At 36.0% G+C, this 21,421-nt stretch overlaps 5 protein-coding genes across 7 annotated transcripts; all 5 read right to left on the bottom strand.

Moving 5' to 3' along the window:
- Positions 1-576: 576 nt before the first annotated feature.
- Positions 577-1,566, bottom strand: LOC121214079 (disease resistance protein SUMM2-like). The gene has a single exon (XM_041087817.1). It carries the CDS (start codon positions 1,564-1,566, stop codon positions 577-579), a length of 990 nt encoding a protein of 329 aa, XP_040943751.1.
- A 5,247-nt stretch (positions 1,567-6,813) lies between these two features.
- LOC121214078 (disease resistance protein SUMM2) lies at positions 6,814-8,441 on the bottom strand. Its single transcript, XM_041087816.1, has 2 exons — positions 6,909-8,441; positions 6,814-6,819 (listed from the first exon to the last, which is right to left on the bottom strand). The coding sequence occupies exons 1-2, from the start codon at positions 8,439-8,441 to the stop codon at positions 6,814-6,816; spliced, it is 1,539 nt and encodes a 512-aa protein (XP_040943750.1).
- Positions 8,442-9,836: 1,395 nt separating this feature from the next.
- LOC107928900 (probable disease resistance protein At5g63020) lies at positions 9,837-13,921 on the bottom strand. Of its 3 annotated transcripts, none has more exons than XM_041086664.1 (3): positions 10,977-13,921; positions 10,303-10,884; positions 9,837-10,209 (listed from the first exon to the last, which is right to left on the bottom strand). In XM_041086664.1, the coding sequence occupies exon 1, from the start codon at positions 13,683-13,685 to the stop codon at positions 12,558-12,560; it is 1,128 nt and encodes a 375-aa protein (XP_040942598.1). In that variant the 5' UTR covers positions 13,686-13,921; the 3' UTR covers positions 9,837-10,209; positions 10,303-10,884; positions 10,977-12,557. The 3 variants fall into 3 exon arrangements, with proteins under 3 accessions (XP_040942598.1, XP_016715676.2, XP_040942597.1); XM_016860187.2 differs by having other exon boundaries at positions 9,837-10,634; positions 10,732-10,884; XM_041086663.1 differs by having other exon boundaries at positions 9,837-10,884.
- Positions 11,033-12,508, bottom strand: LOC121214077 (disease resistance protein SUMM2). Its single transcript, XM_041087815.1, has one exon. It carries the CDS (start codon positions 12,506-12,508, stop codon positions 11,033-11,035), a length of 1,476 nt encoding a protein of 491 aa, XP_040943749.1.
- A 4,341-nt stretch (positions 13,922-18,262) lies between the features above and the next one.
- On the bottom strand, positions 18,263-21,251 carry LOC121214076 (probable disease resistance protein At1g12290). Its single transcript, XM_041087814.1, has 6 exons — positions 21,169-21,251; positions 20,411-20,606; positions 19,375-20,196; positions 19,031-19,215; positions 18,798-18,931; positions 18,263-18,699 (listed from the first exon to the last, which is right to left on the bottom strand). Exons 1-6 carry the CDS (start codon positions 21,249-21,251, stop codon positions 18,263-18,265), a joined length of 1,857 nt encoding a protein of 618 aa, XP_040943748.1.
- Positions 21,252-21,421: the final 170 nt, after the last annotated feature.

Below are 21,421 nucleotides of genomic sequence, written 5' to 3'. Positions count from 1 at the left end.
ATAAAAAAAATTATATGTTAAATTTTTGTAGTAGCATTCTATAATCATAAAAGTTTTAAAATGTTAGTAATTTGTATTAATGAATTTTAATGTACAAATATTGAAATATTGTAGCATTTATCAATATTTAGTATCTAATCTTACATGATATTATGCTTATGATAACATGTATTTTGAATGAAAGTCAATTCTATTTAAACTTATTTTTTCCCTTTTTAAAATTACAAATTTATAATTAACACATTTATAGTATACTTTCCTATAAGAAAAATTATCTTATTTTTAAATATATAGAATAGGAAAATTTTTAATTTTACTATAATTACCAAAATTTTTAGTTATAGAATTAAAAGAAAATGATGTGATGTGTTGAGAGTTATACTTCAAATTATCACTCATTAACATCATATATTCTCAAATTCAACCATTTTATTTTATATACCGGAAAACCTCATAGTGTAAATCAAAATATCAAACTACATGTAATTCAGGGATAAGCAAAATAGAAATTACAGTGAGATATGCTATGATACAACAAGGGCTTTAAGCTTTAATTAATACCTAGCATTTCGTAGATTATCGAGGTTTGAAAGTAGGGAGAAAAGCAATTTGAGTGGATTCATCCTCCCATTCTACATCTTTCCACCATCCCTTCTCTCCTTCAATGATGAGCCTCTGTCCTTTTGCACTATTGGAGTTTAGTGGGAGCTTCTTTAACATTGGGCATCCTCTAATGGATACTTCCTTCAGCTGTGGGAAAGGCAGAGCATGGTGGTATATAGTCTTTAGTTCGGGCAGATCTTCTAGAAGCAAACGCTCGAGCTTAGAAAATAAGTTTAAATTTCCCTTTAGCTCAGTGACTTCACCGAGTTTTTCTTCACTGATGATTTCTTCTAAACCATTGCATTCATATATCCATAGTACTTCCAAATGTGGAGCAAAAGTTATCCAACTCACATCCCTCAAATGATTGCATTCGACTACGCTTACAGATCGAAGGCTATTGAAGCATCCTGCACCTTCAATTATGTTACGTTCGATCTTCACTTCCTCTAGATCCATACAATTCCAGAGAATTAAAGTACATAGATGCTGCAGTTTTGCTAAAGCCATAATATTCAATGATCTTGAATCTCTGAAATGTAGAAGTTCTACACATTCAATGGCACAGCTAAAGAACTTGTTGAACCTCGAAGCTTTTTCCAACTCCGAAGCGCTTTTAAAAGTAAGAGTCAACACATTCAAATATTTTAAATGCTCCATTTCCTCTAAAACCAATAAACATCCATAGCCACATCCCTCCATTTTCAGTACTTGCAACTTGGAGAAACTGGATATCAATTGTTGTGGGATCATTTTTAGATCCTCTGTCCAGTTCAGATTCAAATATTTCAGCTTTGCTAGGGCCTTCAATTCCACTGGCAACTTTTTAATTCCTGTCCATGACAAATTGAGATGCTCTAGTGAAACCAACTTTGCAATTCCTACTGGCAATTCTTCCAAATTCCTATTACTAGACGAGTCCAGAACCCTTAGCATCGGCATGAAATTAAAGAAATCATCCATGATTACTGTTGCGCGGAAGCGTGTGAAAGAGTAAAATTATTGTACTGAAAAATCACACTAAGTTCAATTCCCAGGAAAGAGAGGTGGATCACAAGGATCGCTTACATACCAGATCTTTCCTAGCCAGAATATCCCTCTATCGTAATTTAATAGCACAATAAATCACTACAATGACACTTGCAAAATATGCAGAACAAAAAATAAAGAACACTAGAATTTTAACGAGGTTCAGCAAATTTTGCCTACGTCCTCGGGCACTACCAAATATATTTCACTCCAAAAATACAAGTGAAAGTTTACAAATAGGGAGAGAGAACAATTGCCTTAAGTAGAGAATGGCAAGTGTGGGATGAAGAAAGTAAGAAATGGTTAGGCCTATTTATAGTTGAGGTTTAAGGATCAACTTGCAATGTCCCTATACAATTAGGGACCAAAATTGCAATTATCCCATGCCAACTTTTAACCCAACTTGCCAACCAATCTTACTTTCTACTTTCGGTGCCCACCCTTTTTGACTTTTCAAACAATGTGGGTGGGTTCCAATAATCTCCACCTTGAAGATTTGATTAGGATAATCTTATCTTCACACAATTCTTTCTGCCTTTGACAACAATACTTGATAGTGCCTTCTTCAACTGTTAAACTTGCAGGATATTAATCAAGTTCAAACAATGTTCGAACTTGGTTGTTGTTACCACCTTGGTCATCATATCTGCGGGATTATCTGCAGTCTTGATCTTCTGAAGACAAATTTTCCCCTCTTCAATAATTTCCCGCACAAAATGGAATCGTACGTCGATATGTTTTGTACGTGCATGATAGACTTGATTCTTTGCTAAATGAATAGCACTTTGACTATCACAATACACGTTAATATGCTCCTGAACCAACCCCAAGGTTTTAGCCATACCTTGTAACCAAATAGCCTCCTTTACAGCCTCTGTTACAGCCATGTACTCGGCTTCTGTGGTTGACAATGCAACTGTAGACTGTAGTGTAGACTTCCAACTTATTGGTCCTTCAGCAAGTGTAAACACATAACCGGTGGTTGATCTTCGCTTGTCCAAATCACCGGCATAGTCAGAATCAACGTACCCAATAACACCTTTACCAAGTGTATTATCCTGCTTGAACAGTAATCCAACATCCACGGTCTTCTGAATATACCGTAGAATCCATTTCACAGCTTGCCAATGTCCTTTTCCAGGATTATGCATATACCTGCTCACTATACTAACTGCCTGTGAAATGCCGGGTCTTGTACACACCATTGCATACATCAAGCTACCCACTGCATTAGAATACGGAACTTGCAACATGTATTCTCGTTTCGTATTTGTCGAAGGAGATAGTTGTGCAGAAAGCTTGAAATGAGAAGCCAACGGGGTACTTACAGGTTTTGTCTGTTCGTTCATGCCAAACTGCTGTAGTACCTTTTTCAAATACTGCTTCTGAGACAAGCTAACTCTATCATGAGCTCTATCTCTCCATATTTCAATGCCGAGAATCTTTTTAGCTTCTCCTAGATCTTTCATCTCAAACTCGAGATTGAGTTGAGTCTTCAATCTTTCAATCTCAACTTTGCTCTTAGATGCTATTAGCATATCATCAACATATAAGAGCAAGTATATGAAAGTTCCTTCTTGTAGCTTCTGAAAATACACGCAATGATCAAATTTACTTCTTGTGTACCTTTGCCCTTTCATGAACTGATCAAATCGCTTGTACCACTGCCTCGGAGATTGCTTCAATCTATAAAGCGACTTTGTCAGTTTGCAAACCCAATTTTCTTTTCCAGCAACCTTAATCCATCTGGCTGAGTCATATAGATTTCCTCTTCCAAATCACCGTGTAAAAACGCGGTCTTCACATCAAGCTGAACTAGTTCAAGATCATATTGCGCAACCAAGGCTAGCAAAATCCGAATAGACGAATGCTTCACAACTGGAGAAAACACTTCATTGTAGTCTATTCCTTCTTTCTGAGCGTAACCCTTTGCTACTAATCTAGCCTTGTATCCAATTTCATTTTTATCAGGAAATCCTCCCTTCTTTGCATATACCCATTTGCATCCAATTGCCTTCTTTCCCTTGGGTAGTGTCACCAACTCCCAGGTCTTATTTTTATGAAGAGACTGCATTTCTTCATTCATTGCTTGCTTCCACTTTACACCATCAGGGTTACTTATTACTTCTGTGTAAGTAGAAGGAACATTATCATCTGTAATTGGAAGTGCATAGGCCACTATATCATCAAAGCGAGCAGGCTTACGAATCTCTCTTCTTGGCCTTCTATATGCAATTGAATCTTATTGCTGTAGAGGTTCTTGGGTAGGAACCTCTTTATCATTTGTCCCTTCAATATTAGCTGGATCATCGTTAACCTTTTCAAGCTCCACCTGCTGCAAAGTACTACTGGTTTTGTCATCCTTTTGTGAATCATTGTACTTCAACATGGTTGATTCATCAAAAGTCACATCTCTACTGAAAACAATCTTCCTTGTATCAGGACACCAGAGACGATATCCTTTTACTCCATCAGTTATACCCAAGAATAATGCTTTCTTTGCTCTTGGGTCTAACTTAGATTCTTTTACATGATAATATGCAGTGGAACCAAATACATGTAAAGAATCATAATCAGTAGCAGATTTACCAGTCCACATCTCCATAGGAGTTTTTCCATTTATTGCAGCTGATGGCAAACGGTTAATTAGATGGTACGCATATGTAACTGCCTCAGCCCAAAATTCTTTGCCCAATCCAGCATTGGACAACATACATCGAACTTTCTCCAGTATAGTTCGATTCATTCGTTCTGCCACCCCATTTTGCTGTGGTGTATCCCGAACAGTGAAGTGTCGCACAATGCCCTCATCTTGGCATACTTGTAGAAATGGATCGTTTTTGTACTCAGTACCATTATCTGATCGAAGTCGTTTGACCTTTCGACCAGTCTGAGTCTCCACCATATTCTTCCATTTCAGAAATGCATCCAAAACTTCATTTTTTCTTTTCATTAGATACACCCAGACTTTTCTTGAATAATCATCAACAAAAGTAACAAAATAGTGCATACCTCCCAAAGAAGCTACTTTGGTAGGTCCCCACACATCACTGTGAACGTAGTCCAGAATTCCTTTCGTATTGTGAATTGCTGGACCAAATTTTACCCTCTTCTGCTTGCCCAGAACACAATGTTCACAGAATTCCATTTTGCAAGAATTTGCACCTTTCAATAAGCCTTGCTTCACCAATTTCTGCAAAGCTTTTTCACCAGCATGTCCCAATCGCATATGCCATAATCTGGTAGCCTCTGAATCTACATCTTTTGTAGAAACTGTTGATGTTGATCCAATAACTGTACTTCTATTTAAAAAATACAAGTTATTTCTTCTTGTGCCTTTCATAACCGTCAGTTGCCCAGCTACTACTTTTAGTAATCCATCTCTCAAAGTGATTGTGAGCCCTTTAGATTCTAGGGCACCTAATGAGATGAGATTTTTCTTCAGGCTAGGTACGTAGCGAACATCTGTCAAGACTTGGATTGAGCCGTCGTGATTCTTCAATTGGACTGTACCCACTCCCATTGTCTTACAAGCACTATCATTGCCCATAAGAACAATTCCACATTCTAGCTCTTTAAGACTAGAAAACCAGTCCTTATTAGGACACATATGGTAAGTACATCCTGAATCCAAAATCCACTCATCCGTTTGACATGCCATTGTCATGCCAACCAAGCTAAAGTCTGACTCCTCATCATGCTCCGCTACACATGCATTAGAAATAGCCTTGCCCTTTTGTAGCTTAGGACAATTCTTTTTCCAATGCCCTTTTTCACGGCAAAAGGCACATTCATCTTTGGCGGGTCTCCCTTTGGACTTTTCCCTTCTACCAGATTTGCTGCTGTGTGAACGACCTCTTACTGTTAAGACTTCTGCGGTTGTATCTCTGTGATCTCTTTTATCTTTCTTTCGAGTCTCAGATCTATACAACGCACTACAGACTGCATCAAATGTGATCGTGTCCTTCCCATGAAGCAATGTGGTGGTAAGATGATCATATTCATCAGGAAGGGAATTCAACAACAATAATGCCTTGTCTTCATCTTCAAATTTCTCATCCAAATTTAGCAAGTCTGCTAAAATTTTATTGAATGAGTTCACATGGTCATTCATCGACATACCGGGTGCATACGTGAATCGATAAAGTTTCTTTTTCATATAAAGCCTATTTTCAAGACTTTTCGTTAGAAACTTTTCTTCCAGTGTATCCCATAACTTCTTCGCTGATGTCTCCCTCATGACAGAGTACTTCTGCTCTTTGGCCAAACATAGGCGGATTGTACCACACGTCTGTCTATTGATCTTGGCCCACTCCTTGTCATCCATCTTGTCAGGTTTTTCTTCAAGGGCTATATCTAACTCTTGTTGACATAAGACATCCAGGATCTCACATTGCCACATACCAAAATTATTGGTACCGTCAAATTTCTCTACTTCAAATTTTGCATTTGTCACAGTAGTCCTTGCTGATGACGATGCTGCTGCCATTTTTCTCCTCAATCCCAACTACTGTATACGTGAACAGTACCGTATACGTGAATAGTACTGTATATGTAAATAGTGCCATATACGTAAATAGTACCGTAAACGGTCGTATTCCCCAAGTACGAACCTGGCTCTGGTACCAATTGTTGCGCGGAAGCGTGTGAAAGAGTAAAATTATTGTACTGAAAAATCACACTAAGTTCAATTCCCAGGAAAGAGAGGTGGATCACGAGGATCGCTTACATACCAGATCTTTCCTAGCCAGAATATCCCTCTATCGTAATTTAATAGCACAATAAATCACTACAATGACACTTGCAAAATATGCAGAACAAAAAATAAAGAACACTAGAATTTTAACGAGGTTCAGCAAATTTTGCCTACGTCCTTGGGCACTACCAAATATATTTCACTCCAAAAATACAAGTGAAAGTTTACAAATAGGGAGAGAGAACAATTGCCTTAAGTAGAGAATGGCAAGTGTGGGATGAAGAAAGTAAGAAATGGTTAGGCCTATTTATAATTGAGGTTTAAGGATCAACTTGCAATGTCCCTATACAATTAGGGACCAAAATTGCAATTATCCCATGCCAACTTTTAACCCAACTTGCCAACCAATCTTACTTTCTACTTTCGGTGCCCACCCTTTTTGACTTTTCAAACAATGTGGGTGGGTTCCAATAATTACCTTCAAATCATTCCTGCCAAGAAACAAAGTTTGGAGATTGGGACATTCCAATATCTCAGTTAGATTTTCAATTTGATTCTCCATCAGCGACATTCTTGTTACCTCTTCCCACTTTTTAGCTTTCAGTTGTTCCTTTAACTGAACACCTGATTTTACAAAAAACTTCTCCTTCTCAGATTCACCAGCAATCCACAAAGCCATGTCGCGAATCACATCGTGCATCTTTACACTAACATTATATTGTCCTTTCTCCAATAAGCATGCGTCAATAAGAGAACCTATAATGAAATGTCCCTGGTTTCTGGCATTGCTCAAATTGGCATGCTCGTCCAAAAGTCCTTCCCCGATCCAACAATCTACTAGTTCGTCTTTTTGGATGAGATAATCTTCTGGATATAAAGAACAATACAAGAAACAAGATCTGAACCTTTCATCAGGTAAACAGTCATAACTGAATTTTAACTTGGGATACATCTCTTTCCCTACCCCTGGCAACACAGAGGCTGCTGATTGCCTTAAAACTTCTGTAGCATATTCCCATTCTCGAGGGGTCTTCTTGGATGCCATGCCTCGCCCAATTGTAATGAGAGCGAGAGGTAGCCCTGCACACTCTTCAACCACCGCTTCAGCTAACTTGCAAATATCTGGATGCATTCGAAGGGTTTCTGATCCAACCTTCTCCTCGAACAGTTTGAAAGCTTCTCCTGGTGGTAAACATTCCACTTTGATATTATTATCCATGTTCGGTTGCATTTGACAGCACACGTCAAGACGACGAGTTGTGAAAATGACTTTAGAGCCATTTTGTTGTGTTGGAAGAGGCACCCCAGCTCTTGTGAGATCAAACCATTCCCATATATCATCCAACAACAATGCAAACTTCTTTCTACATAATACGTTGAAGATATCTCCAGCTTTCTCATCACGGCTCTTAAATTCCCAACCTTCATTGGAAAGGCCTATTCTTTTGGCAATCTGATTCTGGACTTTTTCAATTGGCCGATCTTGAGATGCAACTGCCCAAATTACATGGTAATCATGGCTAGTATCATGGAATTTGTTATTGATTTGGTTTAGGAGGGTTGTCTTGCCAACCCCTCCTAAGCCATATATGACAATAATTCCCACTTGTTCCTTTTGAAGACAGCTCCAAACCTGATTTACATAGGACTCTAAACACACAGTTGGATCAGAAGGTCGTTTATTTGCGAAAGGAATTGGTGGCTTGCAGGCCACATCACTGAAATCTCCATTCTCCTTCATGTCTTTCACCTCTTGGAGTATTGTGGCGATTTGCTTCCCGAACTTGTGGGTGGACCTGGGATGCCTGGAACAACAACCTCCCATACATAACTTTTCAACATGCTGAGGACTTTGGACAATCAGTTTATCAGCATCGGTTATCACACGATCAGCCCTCTGAAGCCAAAGATCAACTTGGGGTAGCCGCTTAAGTTGCTTCTCATCTTCGGCGAACCTGACCCTGCTCATCAGATCCCTCCTGGTCGCCTTCAAATCTTCCACTTCAGGTTTTAAAGCAGGGAGGTTTTCTTCAAGTTTGCATAGAAAAGCAGAATCCCAGCAACGGGTAATGATGGTATCGAGTGAAAGTGAGATTGAGAAGATATTACTCATACCTGTTTTTGATTTTAGAAGAGTGAGCTGAACAATTTCTGGAAATAGAAGCAAGGAATAAATCAAAGATGCTTATAGAGCTATATGAAAGATTGAGAATATTTTGGTAAACAAAAACAAAGAGAGAAAATTCGCAGGTAAAGAAAGACAAACCGTTGGAAGTTCACATGTATTTTGGTACCAAAAAATAATTAAAATATAAAATAATCAAAGATGTTTAAAATTTTACATAAATATTTACAAAGTGTTTAAATTATGCTAAAAATATATTACAATTTGTTAATTAAAAAATGTATATAAATTTAAAACTATACAAAATTAAAATTAAGTTACTATGTTTTTAAAAAATTAAATTAAATTACATTTATAAATATTTTTTCCATAACTGTTTTAATTAAAAAAAACTATATATACAAGTATTTAAAATACTAAAAATAATTATATATTGTATTAAATTTAAGTGGTTTTATATTTTATTTAATTAAAAATTTTGCTTCTAAAATTTTAAAGTTAATATTTATTGAAATGCTTAATATATCATTTGATACTTAAAGTTTAATAATTTTTTTTTAATGTGGTACCTGTATTTTAAAAAAGGTATAAATTTTGATACCTAAAGGTTATAAAATTATAAAGTTTGAAGTTTTTTATGATTTTGTTAATAGAATGAATATTTTAGTGGTATGATCCAATAAAGGAATTCACAGGTTGAACCAACATCTCTCTCTCTTTCTAGGGTTCCACTTTCTTTGGTAGCTTTGGGCAGGGCATTATGGGTGGACAGTCTGTCCAATTTGGCATGCTGATATTTATTTATGACAGATGAAAGGAAATTCTTGTCTTTTGTGTGGAAACCATTCCCCTCATTGGCAACTTGCAATCAACCAGTGAATCTGCAGTTTTAAAACCTGAATTTTATTCTAAAGTCTGAATTCCAGTTTGGCATGCTGAGAGTATGACAGATGAAAGGAAATTCTTGTCTTTTGTGTGGAAACCACTCCCCTCATTGGCAACTTGCATTATTGAGAAGAACTAAAATCCCATCAAAAAAAGAAAAAGGAATACTAATAGCAGCATGTGTAAGATGTTAGGTAGTAACATTCAACATTACTCTGCCACCTTCCTAGCAATTCATCAGCAAATGAAATCCCTGTTCTAGGAAAGTAAAGAGAAGTAAAGAACTAAAGCACCTATAGCCTTTGACTTTTTTGTTATCCAAATGGAAGCTAGAGTTCCAAAAAAAGCTTTGCTCACTTACTGATAGGACTGAATCGGTAGCATTCATACTAGCACCATTATTGCCACTTAAACAATGATCAGAAAAGGAAACACAAGAGACAGCATTGGAAGATGAAGACAACTAAATCCAAGACCATATGTTTAATGATACATATATGACAATAAAATCCTACTTGTTATTTGAATAACTATCGTTATTTGACAACAAAATAGACAGCATTTGTAGTTTACAGAGGTATGAAGAAAAGGAGAAAAGCAATTTGAGTGGATTCATCTTCTCATTCTACATTTTTCCACCACTACTCATCTTCTAAAATGATGAGCGTTTGTCCTTTTGCAGTATCGGAGTTTAGTGGGAGCTTCTTCAGCATTGGGCATTCTACAATTGATATTTCCTTCAGCTGTGGGAAAGGCAGAGCATGGCAGTATAATGTCAAGGTTGGAAGAATTTGAGAAAGAAGAACTTCAGCTAAAGATGAGTTGAGTAAAGCTGCTGAAAGTGATGGTGATGAAGATGAGCTGACTAAAGCTGGTTTTCATAGAAAAAAAAGATGAAGGTTACAGTTATCTTGATCATGGTCAAAGATATTGAGAGGTAATGTTGGGATTTGGTGCTTTTTACCTGTTAATACAAATGTATGTTGAATGTGTCACTCATGAAATAGGTATATGACTCTGAGTGAAGGAAACAACAACAGCAGTCCAAAGGAAAAGAACCAATTGAAGAGATGTCCAATAAATATAAGCATCAGGATTTAACTAATCAGTTTGCTGTAAGTGATCAAATCTTTGCATGCCTTTTTTGTCTTATAGCCTTTCTTTGATAATCCTTCTAACTTATTGATAAATGAAGCCTGAAGCCTGTATATTAGAAATGCAGTCTACTGGATTGACAGAGGAACCTGTTACCAAAGGTAACTACGATGGTTATGTTTCTGACTTATGGCATGTGGTCTGAAGAAGGGGAAAGAAATTATGTTATCTACTGACAGATGTGAATATCATTTCAAGTTTGATTTATAGATGAGACAATTCCTTTGTTTTATCTTACTCAGGTGAAATTTCACATGGTCGAATTGTACAGCAAGACACAATGACTTCAAGTCCTTCCATAAATGCATCAGCTCCTTTCGAAAAGGTAAGTTTGAAGCAGAACCATCATAATGAAATAAGGCAATATTTGAGCTCTGCTCTTTGGGAGAAGCTAAAATAGAGAAAACCAACATGATATACTCTCAATCCAAACATTTTATTATAAATTACATGTAATTTAAAGATATGCAAAATAGAACTTACAGTGAGGTATGCAATGATACAATAATGGCTTTAAGCCTTAATTAATATCCAACATTTCATAGATTACTGAGGTCTGAAAGAGGGAGAAAAGCAGTTCGAGTGGATTCATCCTCCCATTCTACATCTTTCCACCACCCCTTCTCTCCTTTAATGATGAGTCTCTGTCCTTTTGCACTATTGGAGTTTAGTGGGAGCTTCTTCAGCATTGGGCATTTTACAATTGATATTTTCTTCAGCCGTGGGAAAGGCAGAGCATGGCAGTATATTGTCTTCATTTTAGGCAGACGACATAGATCCAACTGCTCGAGCCTAGAAAATAAGTTTGTATTTGCCTTTGAATCAGTGACTTCATCAACTTTTTCCTCACTAATGATTTCTTCTAAACTGTTACAACCACGTATAAGTAGTTTTTCCAAATGTGGAGCAAAAATTACCCAACTCACATCCATCATTTGTTTGCAATAGGTTAGGCCTACATACCGAAGGCTATGGAAGTATCTTGCACCTTCAACTATGTTGCTTTCGATCTTCACTTCTTTCAGATCCATACAATTCGTACATTTTATAGAACATAGGTTCTGCAGATTTGCTAAAGCCAAAATATTCAATGACCTTGAATCTCTGAAATCTAGAAGGCTTACATGTTCAATGGCACAGCTAAAGAACTTGTTGAACCTCGAAGCTTTTTCCAACTCCGAAGCGCTTCTAAAAGTAAGAGTCAATACATTCAAATATTTTAAATGCTCCAGATCCTCCAAAAGCAATGAACATCCATAGCCACATCTCATCATTTTCAGTACTTGCAACTTAGAGAAACTGGATATAAGTTGTTGTGGGATCATTTCTAGATCGCGTGTCCACTCTAGATTCAAATATTTCAGCTTTTCCAGGGCCCTCAATTCGACCGGCAACTTTCTTATTTTTGTGAATGACAGGTTGAGATGTTCTAGTGAAACCAACTTTGCAATTCCTACAGGCAATTCTTCGAAATTCGTATTGTCGGACAAGTCTAGAACCCTTAGCATCGGCATAGAATTAAAGAAATCATCCATGATTACCTTCAAATCATTGCTGCTAAGAAACAAAGTTTGGAGATTGGGACATTCCAATATCTCAGTTAGATTTTCGATTTGATTATCCATCAGCGACATTCTTCTTATCTCTTCCCACTTTTCAGCTTCCGGTAGTTCCTTTAACTGAACACCTGATTTTACCAAAAATTTATCCTTCTCAAACTCACCAACAATCCACAAAGCCATGTCGCGAACCACATCGTGCATCCTTACACGATCACTAAAACGTACTTTCTCCAATAAGCATGCCTCAATAAGAGAACCTATAAAGAAACGTCCCTGGTTTCTGGCAGTGCTTAAATCGGTATGCTCGTCCATAAATCCTTCCCCGATCCAACAATGTATTAGTTCATCTATTTGGATGGGATGATCTTCTGGATATAAAGAACAATACAAGAAACAAGATTTGACTCTTTCACTCGTTAAACTGTCATAACTGAATTTTAACTTGGGATACATCTCTTTCCCTACCCCTGGGAACACAGAAGCTGCTGATTGCCTTAAAACTTCAATAGCATATTCCCATTCTGGAGGGGTCTTCTTGGATGCCATGGCTCGCCCAATTGTTAATGAGAGCGAGAGGTAGTCCTGCACACTCTTCAACCACCGCTTTAGCTAACTTGCGAATATCTGGATGCAGTTGAAGGGTTTCTGACCCAACCTTCTCCTCGAACAATTTCAAAGCTTTTCCTGGTGGTAAACATTCAACTTTGATATTATTCGCCATGTTCGGTTGCATTTGACAGCACACGTCACGACTACGAGTTGTGAAAATGACTTTAGAGCCATTTCCTTGTGTTGGAAGAGGTACCCCGGCTCCTGTGAGATCAAACCGTTCCCATATATCATCCAATAACAATGCAAACTTCTTTCTACATAATACGTTGAAGATATCTCCAGCTTTCTCATCACGGCTCCTAGATTCCCAACCTTCATTGGAAAGGCCTATTCTTTTGGCAATCTCATCCTGGACTTTTTCAATTGGCCGATCTTGAGATGCAACTGCCCAAATTACACGGTAATCATGGGTAGTATCATGGAATATGTTATTGATTTGGTTTAGGAGGGTTGTCTTGCCAACCCCTCCTAAGCCATATATTCCAATAACTCCCACTTGTTCCTTTTGAAGACTGCTCCAAACCTGATTGACATAGGACTCTAAACCCACAGTTGGCTCAGAAGGTCGTTTAGTTGCAGAAGGAAGTGGTGGCTTGCGGGCCACATCACTGAAATCTCCATTCTCCTTCAGATGTTTCACCTCTTGGAGTATTGTGGCGATTTGCTTCCCGAACTTGTGGGTGGACCTGGGATGCCTGGAACAACAACCTCCCATACATAACTTTTCAACTTGCTGAGGACTTTCCCGACTCAGTTGATCAGCATCGGCTACCACATGATCGGCCCTCTGAAGCCAACCCTCAACTTGGTTTAGCCGCTTATGCTGCTGCTCATCTTCAGCAATTCTGACCCTGCTCGTCAGATCACCCCTGAGCTCCTTCAGTTTTGCTACTTCAGCTTGTAAAGCATGAAGGTTATCTTCGAGGTTGCATATATAAATTGCCTGTCTAGCAGCACAATCCCAGCAACGGGTAATGATGGTATCGAGTGAAAGTGAGATTGAGAAGATATTACCCATACCTGGTTTTGATTTTAGAAGAGTGAGTTCAACAATTCAGGAAATAGAAGCAAGGAATAGATCAAAGGTGCTTATGGAGTTATATGAAAGAGTAAGAATATTTTGGTAAACAAAAACAGAGAAAGAAAATTGGCAGGTAAACCCATTAACTTGTACTGCAGTTGCACACAGTTCTCTTTGATTTTGAAAGTTTTAGTACTACAAATATACTACAATTATTGACACAATGGGTCCATTGTAAGGCATTTTCGGTGTGCAGTGAAAATAATTTAATTTATTATGTAAATATAATTAATTATATATAATTCTCATATTTGAAAGTCAAATTGATGGCTCTTTCAAAAATCCTTATATAAAGAATTATTCTTTATTTTGATATTTTAATTAATTTTAAATTTCTTTCATATATTTTAGTTTAATTAATTTAAATTTTAGTTTCTTACTAAACCTTGCAAAATTAAAAAATTAATTTCAATTATTCTTTTTGAAATTGTTTAAAATTTTACACTTCCTTGATTATTTGAAACTGTCTGGAAAATTTCACCATTGGCAATTATCTGCATGAAGATGGTCAAAAGCATATATGAGATAGAACTGAAAAGGAGATTGGCAAATTTAGGGTCTTTCCAAGAACTACCTCCCTAATTAGCAACTCACTATCGAAGTTCAATATATCAAAACATTTAGTTGCCAAATGTGAATTAACAGACCAACCAAAAACATTCACTCACCTTGCATCAATAATTTCAAGCATTGGAGCCAAATGCCAATGGAAGAAATAAAATTTTGTTTCAGGGGTGAACAAAATAAGACAAAAGGACCATTTCCATAATTTACCCTTTCCTTTTTATATAAAGTCTAGAAAGTACATGCACAGAATAGGATTCAAACCTCAAAAATCATAAACTCTACTCCCTCAATTTTATCATCCCAACCCAAAATATCTAGTTTATATTGTATAGAGGAACAAGACATTGAATACGACAACAAAATCACATGTAATCTAGGGACACGCAAGACAAACTTACTACGAACTATGTTATGATACTGTGATACAACAAGCGCTTTAACCCTTTCCAACCCTAATTTCCAGCATATTGTGAAAACAGAGGTTTGAAAGAGGTAAGAAAAGCAATTGGAGTGGATTCATGTTCCCATTCTACATCTTTCCACCACTTCTCTCCTTTAATGACAATCTTCCGTCCCTGGGCACTATTGAACTTTAGTGGGAGCTTCTTCAACGTTGGCCATTTTTCATTTATAATTTCCTTTAGTTGTTGAAAGGGCAGAGCATCCCGATATATTGTCTTCATTTTGGGCAGATAATGTTGATCCAAAATTTTGAGCTTAGAAAAGAAGTTTGAATTCTCCTTCAATTCTGCAACTTCATTATGTTTTCCCAACTGATAATTTCTTCTAAACCTAGGCATTGCCATATAGATAGTTCTTCCAAATGTTGAGCAAAAGTTACCCAACTCATATCCCTCAGATTATGGCTGCTAAATAAGGATAGAAATCGAAGGCTATGGAAGCATCCTGCACTTGCAATCCATGCACTATCGATCTTCACCTCTTCTAGATCCATACAACTCGAAAGTCGTGAAGTATATAGATATAAGCATATTTACTAAAGTCAAAACGTTCAACGACCTTAAGCCTATGAAATTGTTGGAGTTTATCAACAATAAAAGACTGAGAACAGAGAATAAAAATGAGAAGCTAAAAACAAGAAGCTGAAAACGTTTTTCATCATCAATTTCTGAAGGAACTGTTGCCTTTAAGTTACAAGCATTACCGAATACATAACAACTCCCACTAACAACATTGAAACTTACAAAACATTACTTGTACACTTAAACACACTGACTTATCAGCCAAATCAGTACCTAAGCATAAACATATCAGCTAACTAGCCTTGTACATCATTACAACTGAGCTACACTAGTTTACCATGCAATTCTGTCATACTTGCATGTAACAATGCTTCAGCTGCATGGTTGTGCATCAAGAGTTCTTGCTGCTGCATGGCTGGTCCATAGTCAACACTCTTCCTTGGCTTCTATGCAGTAGACACCGTTATTGCTTCTCAAGCTCTCGAACCAAGTAGTCCCAAGGGGCTTAGTTAAAATGTCAGCAAACTTATTACAATATTTATGTCCTTTGCAGTCATCTGGTTGGAAACCTTGGAAGCCGGTGTGTAGATTCAAAATGCAAAGGAAGTAGGTTGAGCATTGTATGACAAAAATAGATGTAAAAAATGAGACATTTCAGTATGTATAATATGATCAAATCATAAGTAATTGCTGATCCTAATTGTGGAGTTAAAGTTTTGTTCAAATGGATTTGAGGGAGAGTTGTCGTTACTGTTTGAATACCAGGGGTCAAAATTAAATTATAATTTTTTATGATAGTAAGAGTATAATTTCACAATTTTAATAGTATATATCTTTATATATTTTAATAGTTAATTTTGTTTAAATTTATAGTATTTGTAAATAATTAATACATATATATTTGATCATAATTTCATTTTAATTTAGGATCAAATATATATGTATTTATTCATTTATTTAGGCTTATTGTGTTTATTCATTTATTTTATTATAATTTAGGCTCTAAATTTCATTTTAATTCCAATTTAATCCTTTATTTCTTAATTTCAAACTTTTATTCTTTATATGCACATTGTTCTTGCTCTATTTTATTTATTTATTTTACATTCATTATTCATTTATTTATTTTTATCCTTGTATTCACTTATTATTCTTCCATTTTTATTTACTTTCATTAGTTATTCATTTATTTATGCCTTCATTATTATGATATTTGTTATCTATTATTATTCATTATATTTATCACCCTTTTTTTTATACCTTTGATATTAGATTTTTTTTACTTGTACATATATTATTTTTTATTATTCATTTATTTATATTTTATTCCAAATTGTACCTTTAAATTTATTTATGTATTTATTTATTTATTTCTTTGTTTTTAAGTGGTATTGTCCTTTTATGTGCATACTTTGTTATATTTATTTCATTTATCTTTGATTGTTCATATTATTGTTAAAATAGTGTATATTATGTGATGCTTGTAAATTGTTTTTATTAATATACGTCATTTACATGACATTTCATCTACATCATTGTTCCGTTTTCTATGTCATCATTTCATCTCATTTCGTTAAAATCACGTCAAAAAATCGGGTTTAAATGTATTTTTTAATAATAAGCCGCTTTATGTTATATCCGGAATAAGAAAAATACATTATTTTAAATATTGCATTTGATACTATTCAAAAAAGGTTTTCAAAATAGGCAATGCTCCGCATTTGGAGATTCGAGAAGTTGTACCCTAATTTACGAGATTTCGATTTTCACGTTGGTCCTAAATAATCGAACATCCTTTAAATTTTTAAATACATGAGATTCGATCAAATAATAAAGTAAAAGGAAAACATATTTTCGGGAATTTAATGTGTCGTATCCTAACTTACAAGGTACGACCTGTTAATTACTTCGAGAAAAGAGGTCCTTTTACATGTTTTCATTATTTCAAGAGATTTTATAAAAATGCATAATACAAAAAATGATCATTTTTAAATTTCTTTTCAAATTTTTGACTTTCGATGATAAGACATTAATTAATCAATTAGGTACCAATTTGGGCGTTACGAGACTGCTAATCCTTCCTCGTATATAACCGACTCTCGAACCTATTTTTTGGATTTCGTAGACTAACAACATCGTTTTAAAAAATCAAATCTCTTATTAAAATGATCAAATTATGAGGTGATCCGATCACAGCTCATAAAACAAAGGATTGGTGGCGACTCCCGTTTTTTCGTTTCATTTTCAAAATAAAAGTCTACCATTTAAAAAAATGGTTTCAACAGTATACATTTAAGTTTCCCCAATTCTTTTTTTAAAATATGTTTAAATTTGTAATATCCAAATTTAATCATATAACCAATTATCTTTGCAAAAACATCATAAAAAAAATTATATGTTAAAATTTTGTAGTAGCATTCTATAATCATAAAAGTTTTAAAATGTTAGTAATTGTATTAATGAATTTTAATATACAAATATTGAAATATTGTAGCATTTATATTATGTCACTCAATATAATTATCAATATTTACTATCTAATCTTACATCATAAGTTTTTTATTTATTGATATTATGCTTATGATTGCATGTATTTTGAATGAAAGTCAATTATATTTAAACTTAATTTTCTCTTTTTAAAATTACAAATTATAATTAACACATTTATAGTATACTCTCCTATAGAAAAATTATCTCATTTTTAAATATACAGAATAGGAAAATTTTTAATTTTATTATAATTATCAAATTTTAGTTATAGAATGAAAAGAAAATGATGTGATGTGTGAGAGTTATACTTCAAATTATCATTCATTAACATCATATATTCTCAAATTCAAACATTTTATTTTATATACAGGAAAACGTCATTGTGTAAATCAAAAATCAAACTACATGTGATTCAGGATAAACAAAACAGAACTTGCAATGACACATGTTATGATACAATAATGGCTTTAACCCTTAATTAGTATCCAACATTTCTTCCGATATAAGAGGTTTGAAAGTGGGGAGAAAAGCAATTCTAGTGAATTCATCCTCCCATTCTACACCTTTCCACCATCTCTCCTGTCCTTCAATGATGAGCCTCTGTCCTTTTGCACTGTTGGAGTTTAGTGGGAGCTTCTTTAACATTGGGCATCCTGTAATGTGTACTTTCTTCAGCTGTGGGAAAGGCAGAGCATGGTGGTATATAGTCTTTAGTTTGGGCAGACCATCTAGCAACAAATAATCAAGCTTAGAAAATAAGTTTAAATTTCCTTTTAGCTCAGCGACTTCACCAAGTTTTTCTTCACTGATGATTTCTTCTAACCCATTGCATCCATATATCCATAGTTCTTCCAAATGTGGAGCAAAAGTTACCCAACTCACATCCCTCAAATGATTGCATCCAGTTAGGGCTACATATCGAAGCTATGGAAGCATCCTGCACCTTCAATTATGTTACGTTCGATCTTCACTTCCTCTAGATCCATACAACTCCAGAGGCTTAAAGTACATAGATGCTGCAGTTTTGCTAAAGCCATAATATTCAATGATCTTGAATCTCTGAAATCTAGAAGTCCTACATGTTCAATGGCACAGCTAAAGAACTTGTTGAACCTCGAAGCTTTTTCCAACTCCGAAGCGCTTCTAAAGAAAGAGTCAAACATTCAAATAATTTAAATGCTCTATTCCTCCAAAACCAATAAACATCCATAGCCACATCCCTCCATTTTCAGTACTTGCAACTTGGATATACTGGATATCAATTGTTGTGGGATCATTTCTAGATCCACTGTGCACTCCAGATTCAAATATTTCAGCTTTTCAGGGCCTTCAATTCGACCGGCAACTTTCTTATTTTGTGAATGACAGGTGAGATTTCTAGTGAAACCACTTGCAATTCCTACTGGCAATTCTTCCAAATTTTCATTCTAACAAGTCCAGAACCCTTAGCATCGGCATGAAATTAAAGAAATCATTGATGATTACCTTTAAATCGTTCGTGCCAAGAAACAAAGTTTGGAGATTGGACATTCCAATATCTCAGTTAGATTTTCAATTTGATTCACCATCAGCGACATTCTTGTTACCTCTTCCCACTTTTTAGCTTTCGGTTGTTCCTTTAACTGAGCACCTGATTTTACAAAAAACCTTCCGTTCTCAGATTCACCAGCAATCCACAAAGCCGTGTCGCGAATCACATCGTGCATCTTTACAAAGTGATTATCTTCTTTCTCCAATAAGCATGCGTCAATAAGAGAACCTATAATGAAATGTCCCTGGTTTCTGGCATTGCTCAAATTGGTATGCTCGTCCAAAAGTCCTTCCCCGATCCAACAATCTACTAGTTCGTCTTTTTCGATGAGATAATCTTCTGGATATAAAGAACAATACAAGAAACAATATTTGACTCTTTCACTCGTTAAACTGTCATAACTGAATTTTAACTTGGGATACATCTCTTTCCCTACCCCTGGCAACACGGAGGCTGCTGATTGCCTTAAAACTTCTGTAGCATATTCCCATTCTCGACGGGTCTTCTTGGATGCCATGGCTCGCCCAATTGTAATGAGAGCGAGAGGTAGCCCTGCACACTCTTCAACCACCGCTTCAGCTAACTTGCAAATATCTGGATGCATCGAAGGGTTTCTGATCCAACCTTCTCCTCGAACAGTTGAAAGCTTCTCCTGGTGGTAAACATTCCACTCTGATATATTATCCATGTTCGGTTGCATTTGACAGCACACGTCAAGACGACGAGTTGTGAAAATGACTTTAGAGCCATTTTCTTGTGTTGGAAGAGGTAGCCCAGCTCGTGTGAGATCAAACCATTCCCATATATCATCCAACAACAATGCAAACCTCCTATTATATAATATGCTGCGTATGTCTCCAGCTTTCTCATCAAGGCTCTAGATTTCCAACGTTCATTGGAAAGGCCATTATTTGGCAATCTCATCCTGGACTTTCTCAATGGCCGATCTTGCGATGCAACTGCCCAAATGACAAGGTAACCATGGGAGTGTCTGGAATTGTTATGATTTGGTTAGGAGGGTTGTCTTGCCAACCCCTCCTAAGCCATATATGCACTAATCGCACTAGGTCTTTTTGAATATAGCTCCAAACCTGATTGACATAGGACTCTAAACCCACAGTTGGATCAGAAGGTCGTTTATCTGCGGAAGGAATTGGTGGCTTGTAGGCCACATCACTGAAATGTCCTTTCTCCTTCATGTCTTCACCTCTTGGAGTATCTGGCGATTTGCTTCCCGAACTTGTGGGTGGACCTGGGATGCCTGGAACAACAACCTCCCATACATAGCTTTTCAACATGCTGAGACTTGACAATCAGTTGATCGGCATCGGTTGTCACACATTAGCCCTCTGAAGCCAAAGATCAACTTGGGTAGCCGCCTAAGTTGCGCTCATCTTCAGCGACCGACCTCTGATCCATCTCACTACTCATAACGTGGAGGTCCTTATCGGCCTTCCAAACTCCCCACTTATTATTTTAAAGCGGTGGGAGGTTTTCTTCAGATTGTGCATGGAAAAGAAGTTTCAACAGAGAATTCCCAACAACGGGCTTAATATTTTTTTTTGGAACTTAACTGGAGTCATCGGAAAGTCCCCCGGAAAGACCGAATGGTATACATTTACTTTTCATTTCATTTGAATATAAAGTGTTACAAATTGGTATGACAGTTACCTAAACTTGTAACTGCTCCCATCAGTTTTAGCAAGTTGCAATACAAAATGATACAAATTGAAAAGCTGAATAATTCAGCCATTACATCCATCAAATTCATATCCTAACAACTCTAAAGTTTAGTTACATTTCAGCTAAGATAACATTACAAAATGAACAAAAAAGTAAACTAATTGACTAAGCTGCTTCTGGTCCTGCTCGCATGCTAATCTGCTGCAGCTGCTGGTCAGCATCATCGTCGACTGTTGCATTGCAGTCCATGCTCACAGATACTTATGGAAATCTTAATATATCATTTTTTACAAGTTTGATAATTTTTTAATGTGATACTTGTATTTTAGAAAAGTTATATATTTTGATACCTAAAAGGTTATAATATTATAAAGTTTGAAGTTATTATGAATTATTCATTCATAAGGAATTCACATGTT

The sequence above is a fragment of the Gossypium hirsutum genome, chromosome D01 (genome assembly GCF_007990345.1).
Source record: "Gossypium hirsutum isolate 1008001.06 chromosome D01, Gossypium_hirsutum_v2.1, whole genome shotgun sequence".
In the NCBI taxonomy this organism is placed as follows: Eukaryota; Viridiplantae; Streptophyta; class Magnoliopsida; order Malvales; family Malvaceae; genus Gossypium; species Gossypium hirsutum.
The sequence above is the reverse complement of the archived record's forward strand: the minus strand, read 5'-3'. Positions and strand labels throughout refer to the sequence as shown.